The following is a 14,418-nucleotide window of genomic DNA, read 5'->3' on the forward strand; positions in this document are numbered from 1 at the left end:
TTAGGGTGGTGATGTCACAATATATGACGGCAGACATTTGAAGCTTCATTCAGAAACCTCCATTGAAGCTTGACTAAAAAATAAAAATGGTACAGCCCTTAACAGCAGCTTTTACACCTTGGCTTACTTAATGACCAACAAATTGTAGCATCCACAAATTCATCAGCTAAAACACTGTATAATACCTTAAACTGTGTACTTATACTTCTTCTGTTTCTGATCCCTTTGAATTTCTCTCCCTCTATGTGACCTCCAGAGGTGTCTTCAGTTGGAGCCCTACAACGAGGTGTGCCAGTACATGAAGGGGCTGAGTCACGTGGCGATGGGCCAGTTTTATGAGGGCATCAAAGCTCAGACTAAAGTCATGTTGAACGACCCGCTGCTGGGACAGAAGGCCAGCTCTGAATACCTCAAAGTGAAATACCTCAGAGGTTGGTGCATCATTGACACAGCACTCAGCGTTTATTGTCAGTGGTGAATCATGTACAAGTAAAACCTTTCATAAGGACTACTCATATTACAGCTTGTTTCGAACAGAGAGAGAGTTTAAATCATGGCTACTGAAAATCCTTTTGATTGGCTGTCAGGAGTGGATTTGTTTTTAGTACATTTGATGCAGGAGTTTGTTTGCAGTTCTAAATGAATTATACTTAAGGTAATGACAGCAACAGTGTAGGGCTGCAGCTAACGATTATTTTCATTGTCGATTAATCTGTCTGATTAGATATTTGGTCTAAACTGTCGACGTCCTCATATGTCTCGCTTTGTCCCCAACCTGATGATATTCATTTTACCGTCACAGAAGAAAAAAAAATACTCAAACCATTTAATCGATCAATTAAAGTAGTTGGCTTAGCTATAGATGTAGGAGTTTGTGTTATTTATTGAACCATGAAAAATGAAACATAGCTCCCTTATGATATTTGCATGAATATCAATGTCTGTATCAACTCAAAGCAGGAGGACGTTTGTGATATAAAACTTTGATCAACATACCACCAGTCATCAAGAATTGATCCGAGAATCAGTCAGTTACTATTGACTTTTTTATCCCTGTAAGAGAAATTATATGCAGCAATCAGATCAACAGATATGCACATGGTAGATAGGAAGAAAGGAAAATGCTGTAAATCACTAAAAAACACTAAACATTAAAAAGTTATATGTATGAAAATCTTCACCAATCAGCCAAAACATTAAAACCTCTAACAAGTGGATGAATAAACATTGATTATCATGTTACAATACAGTGTTCTGCTGGGAAACTTTGGGTCCTGGCATCCATCTGGATGCTACTTAACACACTGCAACCACCAAAACACTGTTGCAGAACAGGTTACCCCCTACAGCACCAAGGTGTTGGCGGTGGATCATTTGAGTCCTGAGGGTTGTGAGGTGGGGTTCCGCCATGTTCCACAGATGCTCAATTGGATTTGGACATGGGGAATTTTGTGGCCAGGTTGATGGCTTGAGCTCTTTGTCACGTTCCTGGGGCCATTCCTGAGCAGTTTTTGCACTGTGGCGTGGTGCATTGTCCTGCTGGGGAGGGCACTGCCATCGGTGAGTGCTATGTGGGCTGTACTTGGTCGGCAACGGTGTTGTGGTGCGTGGAGCACGTAAAGTGGCGTCAGCATGAATGCAGGACAAAAGGTTTCCCAGCAGAACATTGCATTGTAACAAGATGATCAATGTTACTCAATTCACCTGTCAGTGATGTCAGTCAGAGTATTAACCAAAAACTTGATTGATTCATAATATAATCCTATATTCTCTCCTGGCTTTACCCCACTTTGTTTCTCTACCAGAGTACTCTCGCTACCTGCACTCCCACCTCGACATCCCAGTGGCAGAGTACAACGTGGATCAGGACTTACCGGGGAACTTTAAGAACCACTGGGCCAAGAACCTGCCTTTTCTAATAGAAGACTATGAAGAACAGCCGGGCCTGCAGCCACATATTAAGTAGGTTTGATTCACTACTGTAAGCTCTAATGATGTTTTTTTATCCTTGTCCTTGCAGATATTGCTCTGAGATCAAACCAAGTTATTGCTGTAGATATGAATGGGATTTAATATAATAATACTGTTTATACAGAGAGCATGTTACAGCCAATAACAGATAATATTCATACATTTACTTGGTTTTAATAGAAGTTAATAAAGTGTGTCCTGCACTTAACCTCAAGTGCGTCATCTCAGAAAGCAGGATGTCATTATCCTAATTTCCTGAACCGTAGCAATTTCCGTGAGCCCACAGCTGAAGCAAACAGTGTCTTGTGGTTGAAAACCAACACCTGCCATCTTTTCCATATGACATCAACGCCCCAGAGTTCTTCAGACAGATGTTTTTATGCCCCTGTCAGCAGACTGAAACTTGTTGCTTCTGTTTTACAGCAAAGTTTCAGAGGTTTGGCAGGTAGCCTCACTCCACTCCAGTCCTGAAAAAAAAAAAACACTGCATGAAAGCTTTGACGAAGTTCATCCTCTACAGTTTGTCTCTCTGTGTTGGTGGTTTTGCAGAGACGTGCTGCCGCAGAACTTCGACAGCTATAGCAGTGAAGTCCAGAAGCTGATCTGCACAGCCGACCACCTGGGGGCGCTAATGCAATACGACACTCCTGGTTTCTTACCAAATAGGAGAATACACAGAGGTACCACCGGTGAATGATGTAGACTATAGATACTTTTAAGTATCAACAACAACAGAAAACAATAAGAGTTGTTTGTGCTTTTTTTCAGCCATGGGTTTAGCAACCCTGGAGGTGATGCAGGCAATGCATCGAACGTGGAGCAACTCCAAAGTCAGAGTCAACGGCAAGACCAGGCAAATGCAGTGGAGAGACATGTTCGACATAGCCGTTAAATGGAGAAGGTGAGGACTTTTTAAAGGTAAACACAACATTCAAACATGGCTCCTCCTGCCTACACTACTTGTACGTACACTGAAATGACTATTCTTGTAGGATTATTACATTTGTTGTCATGGAAAAGCCAATACTGTAGCAAGGTAACTAAGCTAAAATCCAGCACCTACCTGTCCAACAGAAAACAGGCCAACTCTACGTCACTGTTTATCCCCATCCTCTCCTTCAGTGCTCACCAGCACCTTCCAGGCTTTGTCCCCTTGGTGATTTTTTTTGAGTTTTTCAGGCATTTGAATCCCTAATTTTCATAGCTTCCTCTTGGATGCTACATTTATTATAAAGTTCGACCTCATGATGGGGGCAACACACCCATTGATGTCAGGAAAACAGCAAAATAAGAATAAACATAAAACACAGGCAGAGGGCAGAGTAAGGTAAATTCATGGTCGCACACCTCTGTTGGTTCATAAATGATGGTTGAGAGGGATGATATTTGTATGAATACATTGTTTTTCAGGAAAATCCTGCCTAGTATACTGTGCGATAAAATCTGTTGTCAGGCCAGTTGCATTAGACCTTTACCCACACTGATTGTGTCCCCAATAAACAGTTCAGTCCTTCAGAGGTCAAGGTGAAGCAGGTTTACTGTGAGTCTACAAAGATTACACTCAAAAACTGAGCTGGTTTTAGGAGCTGACTTAACAGTCTCAATATTACATTCACCTTTTACGCTGTTCACATTCCCCTCCTGTTGTTGGCCTAGTTGGAAATGCCCTCCTATCGTTACGCCCTCTGATTTTCAATTTAATTCAATTTTATTTATAAAGCCCAGTATCACAAATCACAGTTAACCCCAGAGAGCTTTACCAGCATTCGACATCCCTCTGTCCTTGGACCCTCACAGCAGATAAGGAAAAACTCCCCCCAAAAAACCCTTCTGCTCCCTACGCTATGCCACCATTGTTTCTTAAACTCAAAAAAACACTGTGTACCAACCTGTTCCTGATACCATTGTTTCTTATCTACTGACATCACCTGAGCACAGATGGAGTGCAGATGGTAAATGCCACACCACTTTTTGTTAGCTCACATCAGGGGTAACAGAAAAATACATGATGAATAATGAGTATATGTTTATTGACTCTATTAAAAATGAATTTTTTGGGAGTCTAGAGGACAGAATTACTACCAAATAATCAGTTTGTAATGAACTCTATAGACCTGTGTCAATGCACGGTATAATATAGTGACTGTAGACGCCATCTATTAAAAAGTGGATTTAGTCTTTAGAGTTACTCTTTAAGCACCCAAGTGTAAGCTAAGTTTGGCTAGATGGCAGCGACCAAAACTCATATTCCAAGATGAATTAAATGCAGCTCAGAAGTGACTGTGGAATCCTAATCATCTCCAGGAAATGACCCTAAAACACACGGGATTAAAGGAAGAAGAAGAAGACAGATGTTGAAATGTGATAGCCAACAACTTCTCATGTATTACTAAGTACGGTCTAGACTGAAGGTCATATTCAGCTCCATCCTCATGTGGTCACCAGAAAAGTTAAAGCACAGTGATGATGTGACAGTGCTAAAATCTCTTTACTGTTATATGTCAATCACTTTTATTTCCTCCTCATGGTTTGCCGATAGCATCAAATTAAACAAACCACATACAGACGTGTAACAAAGTAAACTGTGACTGAGGAGTCTTTGGTCTTTAGCTGATTGGATTCCAGTGTTGACAGACTAAGCAGGCTTTTCCTGTGCTCGCAGGATCGCGGATCCAGACCAGCCAGTCCTGTGGTTAGACCAGATGCCCGCCAGGAGTCTCAGTCGGGGCTTCAACAATCACATCAATCTCATCAGGTAACAAGTTGGCCCTGGAAGACGGCATCAGACACTCTCGTTAGTCCCTCGAGTAACTTGAGTTTCCTCGTGGCCTTGCTGTGGGGATTTTCTCCTCTTTGTAGTGTGAAGACATGTATTTGAATTCCTTGTAATCTGACCCAGTTTCCTCCATTTTGAATTCAGTGTAGCCTTGGTTTCTGAAAGCACATCTTCATATGAAAGCATCTGTTTTTTCTTTTTGCTTCAGGGGACAGATTATCAACATCAGATACCTGGCCTACTTTGACAACATCCTCGACTTCATCAAAGACAGAATACTGGTGTACCACGGGTAAATTATACCAAAACTTCAGCCAGTTTTCTGTGACTTAAAAACACCTTTCATAAAATCCTGCACTGCCTGAGTTGCTGCAGTACTTCCAGTTGTTTAGTTTCTTCCCATCACTAACATTCATACAAAACTAAATTGGCAGCCTGGCCTTGACCCACTGATATCTACATACTTATGGCGAGCATCAGCATGTCTCACCTGATTATTTGGCAGCAGTTATGTAATGTGTGCCTACTGTATGCTGCCTACGATGTAGCAGTATGTAAATACTTTTTCCCTCCAGGCTGTATTTATTTTGCATGTTGAGGAAATGTAGTGAATATTTTTTTTCCTCATGAGTTTCCTTACTGCACCTGTCACTAACAAGTTCCTGTTTTGTGTGTCAGGGCGTACAACCCCAGAGGACTCTTAGAGGTCCGACAGGCCCTTGAAAATGTGAATAAAGTAGAAGATCTGCTTCCTATAATGAAGGTAAGGACGAAAAGCGGGAAAATTGGTTGAGATGGAAATAAATAGAGACAAAGATGATGTGTGCACGTCAAAAATAACTCGATTTAAAAGAAGTTTATAAATCAAACACTCTCAACTCAAGCTCCTCTGTCTTGGTTTTTCTAAAGTTTTAGATTGTATCACATGGTCCTCTTCATTAGCAGATTGCTCAGTTGCCATGGAAATAAGTAAATGGATTGGAGGAGCCAGTCCTAGGGGCTGTCCACACCAACGCAGGTATTTATAAAACCGTGACTCTTTGCTCACGGTTTGGCCTTTCATCCACACGTAACCGCAGTTTTGGGCCCCTGTAACTGGAGTTATTTGTAACCGGAGTCCAGGGTGAACTTTTTGGAAAAGTCTGGTGTCAGCAGTCATGTGTGGACAGGATAACTGCAGTTATGTTGTCTCGTCTCCATTGCATGATGTCACAGTGTGCGACGTAAACAGAAAACAGCTGTGTTATTACCCGATCCAGTGTGTGCGAAAGACGATTTGAGGATGGACCTAAACAAAATACTGCTGCTATTTAGCAGCATATCAGCACTTTGTGGCTGTATCATACAACTAACGCTACTCAACCACATCCAGCAACAGAGGCGCAAGAGTGTGCTATTACGGAGACTACTCCTGTTGCATAATAGTACGCTTGCTGTTTTTCCGGGAATGACGTTTTACTGCCTTCTGATTGGCTACAATGGCCTTATATCACCACCTACTGCTTTGGCATGTGTATTACATTGCTTGATAGTGGAATTTGCGGTGTCATGTGGACGGAGGTATTTTTATTACACCGCTCATATGGACGCAGATTTTTTAAAAACTGGAGGCCAAAAAAGTTCGTTTTAAATGCATAAAATCGCATTTATAATTCCATTCGTAACATTTGCGAGTATAATTATATATATGTAAGGATTGGCTGTGGCTCAGGAAGTAGAGTGGGTCATCCACCATTCGGAAGATCATTGCTTCGATCCCCGGCTCCTCCAGTCTGCATGTTGAAGTATCCTTAAGCAAGATACTGAACCCCAAATTGCTCCCAATGGCTGTTTCATTGGTGCGAGTGTGTTAGAGCTGAGTAGCAGGTGGCACCTTTTGGTAACACTTTACTTGAAGGTATCAGCATAAGGGTGATGGTCATGAATCTGTCATGAACATTATATACATGTCATTAACATTTATGACTGCTGACATTAAGTGTCATTCGTTTATTGTAATGACAAGTTGACATTGTTTGGGTTGTCTTGATTATGACAACTTGACATTAATTAAAGTGACATTACCAGAAGTTGTCTTTGTCATGACAAGTTGACATTCAATTTGTTTGGGATGTCCTTATAATGACAACTTGACATTAACCAGGATGACATTACCAGAAGATGTCTTTGTCATAACAATGACGTTCATGACATGTACATAATGTTCATGACAAGTTCATGAGTGTCATGTCATAGTTATGACAGTGTCATGTCACTCTTATGTAGATACCTTCAAGTAAAGTGTTACCCACCTTTTCATAATGTCGCCAATAGGGTGAGTTTTTGGACGTTATAATGTGCGGGCAGTCAGACAAGTCAGAGAGTTTTTGATAACTAGACTTTCAAAATGGACATTTATACTGAACCAGTTTTATTTTTGTGTCTAAGCAAACAGTTCATCTTACAGGGATTTTTCAGTGTGGATTACAATGGGGGGAATCGTTAGAGACAAGCTAGGCTTCACTCTCTGGAAGCCTGCCAGGGCCCTGAGTTGAGATTGTTTTCTTACATGATGTTTCCAAGTAAAGAAATAACTCAAGCTTGACATTTAGTCAGTTTGTAACTTACAATGTTTTACTGTCAGAGCACTGAAGCGACATCAGTGAAAACCTAGAATGGTTGTTTGTGTGTTTATTTCCTGAAGCAGTTCAATAGTAAAACCAGAGATGGCTTCACGGTCAACTCCAAGGTGCCGAGCGTGAAGGATCATGGGAAAGAGTATGACGGTTTTACCATCACCATCACTGGAGACAGGTACAGTGAAATGAAATGACAGTCTTCCCCTTTTTCCTGCAGTATATTTTAGGTGTCAACCTTTATTTATCAAATGCCAGGATGGGTTATTAGCTGCAAGTAAAAATGTATGTAAATGTTGGCAGGTGTTTCAGAACTCATTAATACAGCAGGCAATGGCAGATTAAGTGACCACTTATTTCTACCTGTGATCTGGTTTCTGTGTTTTAGGGTGGGCAACATGTTATTCTCAGTAGAGACGCAGACGACAGAAGAGCGGACGCAGCAGTACCAGTCAGAGATAGAGTCCATCTATAAAGACCTCACCGCCAAAGGGAAGGCGTTAATGCTGTCTACAGAACTAGGGGTAAGATTTATCTCTGCATTCCACACATAACAAGAAGCAGAAGCATATTCAATACTCTGATTTGTGAGATGGCATGAAACATTACATTTGTGGACAGTTCCTGATGCAAACAGTTAGCAGCAGGATATTGTCTTCACTGCTTTAAAAAGCTCAAACAAACTTCCGTTAATCCCGGGTTGTCCTGGTGTGTGGTGCTTGACTTTCTTGAAGACGTTTCACCTCACATCTAAGAGGCTTCTTCAGTTTCTGGAGAGAAACTGAAAGAAACTGAAGAAGCCTCTTAGATGTGAGGTGAAACGTCTTCAAGAAAGTCAAGCTAGTCTGAGAATCTTCACCAACATTTGAGGTGTTTCCCTTTAATCTCTACAAATAAGATGTGAGCTGAAAAAATAGAAGATCCTTTGAATTGTCAGTCGACAGAGAGTTAATCGCCAAACTTTTTGGCTAATATTTTCTGATTCCAGCTTCTGAAATATGAGGATTATCTGTTTTTTCCTGTTTTATATTACTGTAAATTGTTTGTCTTTAGTTTTTGGACTGTTGGTCAGAGAAACCAAGACATTTGAAGATGTTGACTTGGGCTTTTGGGCAGAAAAATAGCCATGTTTCAATATTTATAACATTTCTTGTACAATAAATAAATTGATAAATAGGGTAAATAATTGTAAGTGTCGGATTATGTTGCACTTACATCTATTGCAGACTTTTGTTTTTTGAGTGAGCTGATCCTTTAAATCGTCCTTCATGGGTCATTGCAGCAGGAGGACAGATAATTACAAGACACAGACAGGAAAATGGTGAACTGGTCTGTTACACATGTAAAATATGTAACCTCATCTCGAGTTGTCAGCCAGAACATCAGTGGCTCAGCTCTTGTTAAGCATCTGACAACAGTAGACACATTTTGCAACTGAGATTTTCTCCTTACAGTTTTTCCCTCTGCAGCAGTACCCCAGATTTTACTTTTCTAGACAGGAAAAGTAGGAAGAGAATTTAATAAATTCTCTGGAGTTATTTTATAAATCGATCACTGTGCAGGTTAAAGCTGACAGTGTTCTCCAGCTGGCTGCTGTAGATGAATTTCAGACTAACTGCTGGGAAAAACCGACTCGGTGAAATATCATAAAACCATGAAAGAAGCATTTTGAATCAATAAATACTCTGCCTGTTCAACCGAGACTCAGTATCTCTTGTTGTTTAGCTTTCTGTTATTATTACTTGATTTATACTGATAGCTGTAATGACACCCAACAATGCCTCACTTGTTAGTGAACCAGCTACACAAGGTTATTGACTGTGACCTGAAACAGATACTTGGAATAATATGAAAAACCTCTCTTTGTGTTTAGACTCTTGTTTCTTGTTATTAAGCCTGCAGCCCTCTCTGCTTTAAACAAAGACAGTACACAGTGAAGACAGTTAAAAATGGAGGACACGTCTGTAGAAACTCTCGCTCCGAGCCGGTTCGTGATCTTACAGTTAACTCTCTGTCACGACTTTTGTTCTTTCAGGATGCAGACGCTGTGTGTAATCTTATCCTCTCCTTGGTTTATTACTTCTGCAACCTCATGCCCCTCTCCAGAGGATCCAGGTAATATTTAACACTTTGACAATTTAATTACCCATGAGAGAAAGAGAATTTTGGGTCCTCTGTAATCTGCTGTGACAAGGGTTGACAATTTCCTGGAATATTCAAGTTGGGGGCTTTCCATGGGAATTAGCGGGAATTTTGGGGGGCTTTAGGAAGTGGTGTAAGTTGTTTTTGTATGCACAACAGCTACAGAGAAGAAGTTGTTGGCTGCCGATAGAAACTAACCTTTAACCATATCAAAAGCTGACAAAGTAATTTGTCAAATACAACCAAATAATAAACCAACCATTATCTTCTAAATAATTTAATTATATAATTCCTAGAGAACAGACACCTGCAGCGGCTGCAGCTTTGTGCTCTTTGCGCATGGCGTGTTCATGCAGCACCAAAACGCATGTCAGAATTGTTCGAGTAAAAGCCGCTGTATGGGAGGTATAAACAATATTTCAAGTTGAGTTTTGGTTTATAAAGACATGTAGAAGTGGGAAAGCAATTAAGCATCTGTCTCTGCTTGCCACAGGTAGCTAATGAAACCGAATTAGCCAGAGAGTTGGAGGGAGACGGTTTGGTTTTATGCCAGACTAGCCTTCTTCTATCTTTGTTAAAATTAGTTGTGGGTTATTGCCTAAATTAGTCTGGCTGTACTGAGGTGTTTTTATCGGGGATTAATTTCACAACAGTGACAAACAATGCCGAAGCAAAACAGGGCAAACATTAAACGTTATCGTTACCTGGCTGTCCATGAATCAAGGAGACGTGGACGCTGCTCTGCAGGGCGCTCAATTTGTCTTCGTTTATGTGTATTTCCCTCACATATGTTCACTGTGATGCACAATTTTAAAATGGAAGTTAAGAAAAATCTTTGCTTGGAAATTTTCCAGAAATTTTACGACCTTTTACAACCCTATCTGTGACAGGTACAACTACTGTGCGAGGCATTATAATTACAGGTTATGGTTGGAGTCAGATAGCCTTTGGCAAGAACTAGAAACTCCTCTTATAAACAGTAATTTACAGTTGACATCTGATTTATGTTCCAAGAACAGCATGTTCTACCGTTAGCGTGCTACAGAGCAGAACAAGTTTTAATTGTCATGGTGATACTAGTGTGTAAAGGTGTTTTCCTGATCTGCTTCTCCTCAGTGTGGTGGCCTACTCAGTCGTGATGGGAGCACTGATGGCCAGTGGCAAAGAGGTGATTGGCAGGATCCCGAAAGGAAAGGTAAACATTAGCCCCTTCCAGACATGCACCTCTTACATGGTCTGACCTTGGAGGATTTCTGTTATGACTTTAACGTACACTTTCAACATGGTACAAGTCTAAGTAAAATGCCATCAGATTAACGTGAAGTCCACAGCAAGCGCATGGCTCTTTATTTGGATAAAGCAGTTTACAGAGGGGACACCTACAGTATGTCTGAATGACAAAAAATCCATCACTCCAACAGCTTCTTGTTACGTATTCCATGTCTGAGCAAAGAAAAGAAACAATACACTCAGTTAAAGACTAGTTGAGGATCAGTGACTCTTGTTATTGTCCCTTTGTCCAAATGAAAGGTGTACGTTACATACGAGCCTGCTATCATCTCCGCTCATGGATACAAAGCCTATCCGATTGTTTGTAACATTCATTCCAGCCGTCTGGAGGAAGAAGAAACTTGGCTGAAATTCTGACCTACGTTGCGTCGGCCAAGCAGACACATTGTTCCTGAAACAAAATCCCATTGGAAGGAAATAAGACAGCGCAGAAATCTGATCAGGTGTTAGAAAGCTGAAGCTCAGGAAAGGTTCAGCTGAGGTCAGCTTTTTTTCAGCCAGGCAGGTTGTTAAGTGTCCCTGTGATGTCCAAGTTTCTGTTTGGTCGACTAAGGAATGTCTGGTGATTTATGAGTCTTAATGAATGAATAAAAACCTTGAAAAGAGAGAACAAACACAAAGAAACTGTTCATAATATGAGCCTACCTGCAGACATATTGTTGCCAGTGAGGACATGAGTTCAAAATAGAGTTTTTCTTTTTCACTCTTTTCATTTTAATGATATTTTTTGGTGTACATGCTGCGATTCTGCCTTTCCAAACCAAAGTTTTGCTTGCAAACAAGGTAGTTGAATTTTTGGCAACTTTACCTTCATACCGCAAGAGAAATTTGACTTCTTAACATTTTCCCTTACTACTTTTTACCTACAGCTGGGTATACACTCCAACTCCCCTCCTCTGAACTCCTCCCTCCTTATCAACCATTCTCCACCTTCGAACTCCCTCATCCCTCAGTTATCTCTGACCTCATCAGAAAGTCCAAACCTTCATCTTGCCAGTTAGACCCCCTCCCCACTCCTTTGGTCAAATCCTGCCTCCCCTCTCTGCTCCCCTTCATCTCAGCCACTATCCACTGGAACTGTTCCCACACCTTTCAAAACCACAGCCGTCAGTCCCATCCTGAAAAAACCTGGTTCAGACCCCAACGATTTCAATAACCTCCGCCCCATTTCTCACCTCCCCTTCATTTCCAAAATTCTTGAAAAAACTGTTGCCTCTCAACTCCACTCCCATCTCACCCATAACAGTCTCTATGAACAGTTCCAGTCCGGCTTCCGTCCACTCCATAGCACAGAAACAGCCCTCATCAAGATCACCAACGACCTCCTCTTGGCAGCTGACTCCGGTTCAATCTCCATTCTCATCCTCCTCGATCTGAGTGCAGCCTTCGACACTATTTCTCACCCAATCCTCCTCCATAGACTCTCCTCCATAGGTATCACTCACACCCCCCTTCACTGGTTTCACTCTTACGTCACAGGCCGCACTCAGTTCATCCAAGTCAAATCCTTCACTTCACAGCCCTCCCCCATCACTTCGGGTGTGCCCCAGGGTTCCGTCCTGGGGCCCCTCCTCTTCATTATCTATCTCCTCCCACTTGGCAATATTTTCCATAAATTTGGTATTCATTTTCACTGCTTTGCGGATGACACCCAGCTCTACCTATCCAGTAAACCCGACACCTCTCTTCCACCCTCCTCCCTCACCCACTGCCTCTCAGAAATTAAATCCTGGTTCACCTCCTTCTCCCTCACTATTGACAGTTCCACAGTGTCCCCCTCCCCTCAGGTTAAAAGTCTGGGTGTCATCCTCGACAGCTCACTGTCTTTCCACTCACACATCAATAACATCACCCGGTCTGCATATTTCCACCTACGAAACATTAACCGTCTCCACCCCTCCCTCACCCCTCACACCACGGCTATCCTGGTCCACAGCCTCATCACCTCCCACATTGATTATTGTAACTCACTCCTCCTTGGTGCCCCTCACAAATCCCTCCATAAGCTTCAACTGCGCGCAGAGCTTTCAGTCGCTCTGCTCCCAAACTCTGGAACTCTCTCCCCCCGGACCTCAGAAACATGGACTCTCTACCCCATTTCAAATCACAACTCAAAACCCATCTGTTCCAAATTGCATATTCCCTTTAATTGCCCACATCCATTTTTACTTTCTGTCACTCTTGAGTGTTGTTTTTATTTATTTTAATTATGACTTTAACTGTGCTTTTAATGCTCTGTAAAGTGTCCTTGAGTGTTGAGAAAGGCGCTTTTAAATAAAATGTATTATTATTATAACTCCTCCTGTACAAGTAAATCGTCTGTGAAGCAAAGGTGAAGCTTGCTATTTATGATTGTCAGTTCACAACATGACAGCTCACACTGTATGTGCTCACATTGTACAGCCCACGAGCCCCTGCAGACTGTTCTGGCTATTGACAATGATCAACAAAGATTTTTTTTTTTTAAAGCTTTGAGGCAGGTAGTTGAAAGTTACACAGTAACAGTAAGGTTCACAATAATGCTAACAAGGCAGAAATGAGCTGCCTTAATAATCTGTGCCATCCTGTGTGCTGAAACATATGCTGTTGCCACAGATTGACCATCCTGGCTTCCATATTTTCCGTCCATATGACCAGTCTTGTTGCCATTGCAGTTTCAGAGCATTGTATTTGCTTACAGATGCTCCGTCTGCTACTTTGGACAGGCGCAGTGAACAAAGAGGCAATGATCTTGGGGGAATCGACTTGTAGCTCTGCTTTAACTGTGCAAGGGCCTGACGATGGCTGACCAAAATTTCTAACATGTCAGAAAATCATCTGAATGTCCCGATGGCTGGTCTGGAGCAGTTGATCGGGACATAATCAGTCCTTGCATTCCCCTATAATCTGCACGGCAAACAAACCCAGACAATGCTAAAATCCGTCTGACTCAGAAACAACGTCGTGCAGCTCAAAAGTTTGATTTTCTGTGTATAGAATTACTCATATCTACTGCATTGTTGGGCCCATAGAACAGGCGCACTAGGGACTTTCACTGGCCGAGCTGGCTAGCTTCTGATTTAGCCCTCCTCTAACTTGAATAGGGATGAAATCATTTAATTGCTCCCTCTGGACTTTCAAAATGTTATTGGACCATTGAGTTTAAATCCCGATGAAACAAATCATTTCGTGGGGGTTGTGATGCTCAAAAAAGTGAATCCATCAATTTACAGATGTGTCGTTAACAGTGTAAGTCTAAGAGAAAAAGTCTTTTTGGGCCCCATGGCATCACGTGATGGACCCTAAAGTTGTAATGTCATGGTTTGGTCTTTTCAAATTGACTTCAAAGCCCAGCACTCTTCCTGGGGGCCTGACCAAAACATTCACTCTGAAGAAAAAAATGCCACCCTAGGGGCCTTATTAGAGAGGAAGACATAAAGAGTCAGAAATTTTTTTTTATTTATGTGAACATGGCCTCAGAGGCAGTGAAATGCACCCACTGTGTGTGTCCTCTAACCAGTGTTTGTGTTTGTTTAATATTGTTGCAGCTGGTGGATTTCGAGGCCATGACCACACCCAGTCCAGACAGCTTCAGTAAAACAGCAAAGAACTGGATGAATCTCAAGAGGTGAGAAAACAAATCAT

The 14,418-nt window shown here is 41.7% G+C and overlaps 1 protein-coding gene across 2 annotated transcripts in view; it reads left to right on the forward strand.

Moving 5' to 3' along the window:
- The window catches only part of ttc13 (tetratricopeptide repeat domain 13), a 34,563-nt gene that overhangs the window by 13,607 nt on the left and 6,538 nt on the right, over nucleotides 1–14,418 (forward strand). The window contains exons 11-22 of one of the 2 annotated variants that reach the window (XM_049589646.1): nucleotides 257–431; nucleotides 1,806–1,962; nucleotides 2,521–2,651; nucleotides 2,740–2,872; nucleotides 4,634–4,726; nucleotides 4,956–5,039; nucleotides 5,426–5,510; nucleotides 7,431–7,540; nucleotides 7,751–7,886; nucleotides 9,398–9,477; nucleotides 10,621–10,699; nucleotides 14,322–14,401. In XM_049589646.1, coding sequence (XP_049445603.1) covers nucleotides 257–431; nucleotides 1,806–1,962; nucleotides 2,521–2,651; nucleotides 2,740–2,872; nucleotides 4,634–4,726; nucleotides 4,956–5,039; nucleotides 5,426–5,510; nucleotides 7,431–7,540; nucleotides 7,751–7,886; nucleotides 9,398–9,477; nucleotides 10,621–10,699; nucleotides 14,322–14,401 — 1,343 coding nt within the window. The remainder of the gene's footprint in view (nucleotides 1–256; nucleotides 432–1,805; nucleotides 1,963–2,520; nucleotides 2,652–2,739; nucleotides 2,873–4,633; nucleotides 4,727–4,955; nucleotides 5,040–5,425; nucleotides 5,511–7,430; nucleotides 7,541–7,750; nucleotides 7,887–9,397; nucleotides 9,478–10,620; nucleotides 10,700–14,321; nucleotides 14,402–14,418) is intronic. The other variant, XM_049589647.1, reaches the window with a different exon arrangement.

Source organism: Epinephelus fuscoguttatus, linkage group LG11 (assembly GCF_011397635.1).
Source record: "Epinephelus fuscoguttatus linkage group LG11, E.fuscoguttatus.final_Chr_v1".
NCBI lineage: Eukaryota > Metazoa > Chordata > Actinopteri > Perciformes > Serranidae > Epinephelus > Epinephelus fuscoguttatus.